Genomic DNA, 4,889 nt, shown 5'->3' on the forward strand with positions numbered 1-4,889 from the left:
AGCAGCAGCAGCAGCAGCAGCAGCAGCAGCAGCAGCAGCAGCAGCAGCAGCAGCAGCAGCTTGGAGCAGAGCAGGAGCCCCGGGGTGCTGCAGAATGACGGCCTCTACAGCTCGAGCATCTCCCTGAGGCTCCCTGCAGACCAGTGGAGGAAGGTGGGCTCTGTGACCTGTGAGGCCTCCCAGGGCTCCCAGTCTGCAGTCACAGAGACACTGAGGAGAGACCAGTGCTCCCAGTCCTGAGCTGATTCTAATGTTTCATTCTGCTATAGATCACTTGCTTTAAAAATCTTTGTTTTATTTCATCTTCATAACCTCTGTTATGTGTTTAAAAGCTCAAATTCTGTCAAAAATAATAAAATCAAAATCCTTACTCCTGTTTCGACTTCTTTATTTTTCTGTTCTTACCTTGTCAGAGGAAAAACAATGTTTTGTTCACTGTGTGCTGCATGTTAGTAGAGGTTGTTTGCTGCAGAAACTGCAGCTCATCAGTATTTTTACAATAAATTTATCATTTCATTTCAGTTTATTCATATAGCTAAAATTTATTAAATTAATGTTATCTTGTTGTACTATACCAAAAATGATTTAATAGGCTTAAAAGAGAAAAAACTTTACATCCTATTAAGTTATGTTATGACAACTTGACATTAACCAAGAAATCATTACTGTTTAAACTTTACCTTTAATAACATAAAGTTACCTAATTTTTAAAGTGCAATCAGTAATACTTTTATAACAAATTTATATCAGTAATGATTTCTTGGTTAATGTCAAGTTGTCATAACAAAGACATTTTGAATAACGTCAACTTTATATTAAAAGTGTCATAATTTACCGAATGACTCTTTATGACAACATTCATAAATATTCATGAAGGCTTATTCATGTTCATGACAGGTGTTATGTCATGTTTATGAAAGTGCCCTGACAGTCTTATTCACCCCCCTTCAAATAAAGTGTTACCAAATAATGTATCTCCATTTAAACAAACTCAACACACAACCCTAGATTGTGATTAGAAAATCTCCATGTGTACCTATATGAAAACAAAGTTTCTCCAAGTGTAATATTCCAACCTCTTTATTAATTTCAAAGCCATATCGGAAACGTGCCACTTATTTCAATATTTACGTGAATGTCGTGGTGTCTGTGCTTAGTGAGATGTTTCAGTGTCTGCTGTAACATCCAACTGGAGTTTCTATTCAGTCAGACTGGAGGTTTTTGTGCGACTGTTTTTCACTGTGTGAACACATACTGGCTGTTGAGGAAATGAAAACTCTGACAGTAATAAACTGCAGCATCTTCAGCCTGAACTCCACTGATGGTCAGAGTGAAGTCAGAGTTTGATCCACTGCCTGAAAAACGACTTGGAGTCCCTGATGCTTTAGTGCTGGTAGTATAAATGAGGAGCTTAGGAGTTTGTCCGTCTTTCTGTTGGTACCAGGCTAAATAGTTGTTGTTATAAACATTCTGACTGGTTCTACATCTGATGGTGGCAGATCCTCCAATATCAGCTCTCACTGCTGCAGGCTGCTGAGTCACTGTGATCTGACCTCTGACCTCTGAGGACACAGACACAAAAACATGCAGCAGCTTCATGGTTTAGTCGGCTTCATTTCAGAGGGACAGATGTTCATAGAGGAGAGGAGTTGGATTCTCTGGACTTTACCTGTGAAGCAGCAGCAGAGGAGAGTCCAGATGAGGACGCAGATCAAAGTCATATTACTGATGATGAGGAGGATTTCTGTGTCTTCTGCTGAGATGAAGGACAGCTGTCAGTCATCCAGTGTTCAACTGTCAGGACTATAAACTCTCCCAGAGCGCTGGAGCATGGAGCTGCTGATGCAAAGTGACTCTATGGAAATGCTCTGAATGAGTCCAACCTGAAACTGCTGCTCCTTTTTCTTATTTTATTGTTTCCTCTGAAGCACAAGTCTGATGTGTTTTTCTCAAATCAGAAACATAAAATGCTTAAGTTTTTTTTTATGTTTTTTTTTTAAGTAAAATGTCACTCATATTCCTGATTTTGAATTACTCTTATGTATAGATATTTTTGAAGGCTCCTTTATGTGTCTATGGAATTTTTTTAGATATAAAAAAATAAGATGAAAGAGTTATAAATTTAACTCAGTGTGCCATAGCATGGATCACTTTAAACAGGAAATCAGCTTCTCCTTCCTGTACATCTTAAATAAATTAGAGTTTTAATAGTTTGAAGACTCTAACAAGTAAATACTTTTAATCAAAATTATCATTAATACATCTCTGAGGACATCTAATTAATGAAAAGTCAATCAAGGGTCTGACTGTGTCATAAAAAGCCATTCATTTTCTTTTACGAATATAATTAATGAAATGTTTTTCTTTAACAATATTTAGAATAAATTATTTCACAGCTCATAGTAGAATTTTGTTGCAACATTATTGGGCGCAGCACAGTCTAACACATAGACTATCACAAAGGTAATACTGGTTTTAACTTGTTCAATTTAATTATTGAAAATAATATATTGAACACTGTGATTATGTACTTTTAGGAACCATCACTCAGTGAAACAGTTTCTGTTTAACTGTTAAACTTTTTCTGTTTAGCAGCAGCTGTGGATCAGTTCCTCTGCAGCCGAGAGGTTTTTGTACGACGTTGTATCACTGTGTGAACGGGAAGCTATTACACTGCTGACAGTAATAATCTCCTCCATCTTCAGCCTGAATGCCACTGATTGTTAAAGTGAAATCAGTTCCAGATCCACTTCCACTAAAACGATCTGGAATCCCAGACTGACGAGATGAAGCATAGTAGATTAAGAGTTTTGGAGATTGTTTGTCCTTCTGAAGGTACCAGTTGAGGCAGGTACCAGCACTGGAACTGGCTTTACATCTGATGGAGACAGTTTGTCCTGGAGCAACAGACTGAGAAACCGGAGTCTGAGTCAGGATGATATCTGCTGAGGAACCTAGAAAATTAAAAAAGGGAAAATTGTGTCAATAAAAAGAAACAAAGAGAAAATATATAATACAATAAGAGGCTCAAGTCTTGAAGAATGAGTAAAGTGGCTCTTCAATGAATGATCATCAAACTGTTCCATCCTGAAACAGAGTTTGAAGTCTCACCCTGAACCAGGAGCCCCAGGATGGTCAGCAGTAGAGTCAGTGACATCATCGTTGTGCTGCTGGTGTGTCAGTGGCTCTGAAAGGCCTGGACAGCCACGGATCAACTCTGACCTCTTAACAGCTGCAGCAGAGAGGCAGGACACATATGCAAACACACTCAGTCAGTCACATGGAGCTCAGCTCATCTTTCTGTGACATTCAGATCAAAGCTGAAAGATTTGCATCTGGAAAACCAAAGGGGTTCAGTTTTGAGGAGAATTTATAAGGGATGCAAGACTTTTCAATCCATTCTCACTTTCTTTGTGTAATATTTTATGGAACAATGATAAAGTTCCTGCATAACTAGATCATAACCATAGTGTCTGTTTTTGATCAGAAGAACAAAGAGGATTCCCATCAGAATTTGCTGTTTAACTAACAATATTTTGGAGTTTGATGAAAATCATACAAATATAACTTCAGGGATTAAATAAGCTTTCAAAGAGAAACAAATGGAGGAGAAGCTTTGGATGAAACATTGAACACTTTAGAAAACAAGTTATTAACTCACATATCACTCCAGAATAAAAGTATAATGTTTGTTTGATGGACTGTTCTTTTGCTCAGCCTGAAAACTCCAAAGAATCTACATCTGTTAGCATTTTATTCACAAAAAATAACAGAATTTAAACAATTAAGAATGAAAGTTACAATTTACACCTACGTTAAATTACTCATCTGTATTAAACACATCAAATCAGACAAATACAATAAAAACAAAGACTGAGCTGAGTTATGAGTATTAGCATTAGTTATTATTAGTTAGTGGGATTCATCTCTCTTAGTAGAAATAAAAAATCTACAATTTCATAATGGATGCTGTTGCATTTAGTGCTGCTTTGTTTAGCTGGACAGTGTCTGTGTTTCTACGTAAAGTCATGTGGATTGAGCCTGTTTGTATCAACCCTCCATGTCTACTGTGACTCATCAGTACCCTTCAGCTCCATGTAGAGTGAGAAAATATTTGGATTTTATGTTAGTTGTGAATGTTCAAAGTCTTAAAGGTGTTTGACAATTAGTCACGCAAACTCCATATTAGCTGACAGGTGTAATTTTAGTGTACATCTGGTTAGCTTGTTTAGCATTCAACACCTTGACGGATGGATGTATCTGATTGTCGAACAAACTGAAGGCGGTATGACTTCTTTCTACAACATTTTATAAAATAATCACCCTCCACAGAACCTTAAATCAATAAAACCAAATCAACTGTTTAAGTGTAATAAAACTGAATTTCAGGCTGTATACAGTAGATCACTGCTAATCTTTATTTTATTTTTTTTTTTTTTTTTACACACTGCAGACATGTTCGCTGGCCAAACCTCTGAACTTATGGATCAGTTTCAGTGCTCCATCCATCGCTCTACTTCTGAGGTAACGTCCTCACCTCCATTTGTTAAAAATGCAGGGCAAGTTAAGCTTAATTCTTCGCAGCGGCGGAGCCGCGACCGCATTGGTTGCGCAGCCCACTGCGCATGGATCTGATTAACTTTTGCACCTTTATTTATTCCCTCAAAATAAACTGCTGGCTCCTCTGTTTAGACTATAAATGGATTAAAACAACCTTGCATTCTCTTTAGTTTTCTCTGTTCTGTACTGGAGACTGGAGTTAAAAGCGCCATTTCAACTAAAGGTTTGCAATGAGCTTCCTAACCAGACGCTCCAAGGTCCATAACGCTGTCAGCTCCCGGTCAGAAAGACGTATTTAGTTCAGCGTCCATGAGATGATATTCAGAAAG

At 37.6% G+C, this 4,889-nt stretch overlaps 4 gene segments (V, D, J or C); 1 reads left to right on the forward strand and 3 right to left on the reverse strand.

The window, feature by feature from the left end:
- The window catches only part of LOC107838277 (Ig kappa-b4 chain C region-like), a 1,917-nt gene extending 1,677 nt beyond the window's left edge, over window positions 1-240 (forward strand). The window contains 1 exon segment of the C gene segment in view: window positions 94-240. Within this exon segment, the coding sequence occupies window positions 94-240 (147 nt within the window).
- LOC107838275 (Ig kappa chain V-III region NG9-like) overlaps window positions 1-4,889 on the reverse strand; it is a 16,692-nt gene that overhangs the window by 5,305 nt on the left and 6,498 nt on the right.
- LOC103149754 (Ig kappa chain V region K-25-like) lies at window positions 1,237-1,749 on the reverse strand. The segment is given in 2 exon segments: window positions 1,237-1,562; window positions 1,670-1,749. Coding segments are annotated over 2 exon segments (378 nt in total).
- LOC103149712 (Ig kappa chain V-V region L7-like) lies at window positions 2,603-3,287 on the reverse strand. The segment is given in 2 exon segments: window positions 2,603-2,954; window positions 3,112-3,287. Coding segments are annotated over 2 exon segments (357 nt in total).

This window comes from Poecilia formosa, unplaced genomic scaffold, assembly GCF_000485575.1.
Source record: "Poecilia formosa unplaced genomic scaffold, Poecilia_formosa-5.1.2 Scaffold235, whole genome shotgun sequence".
Taxonomy (NCBI): domain Eukaryota; kingdom Metazoa; phylum Chordata; class Actinopteri; order Cyprinodontiformes; family Poeciliidae; genus Poecilia; species Poecilia formosa.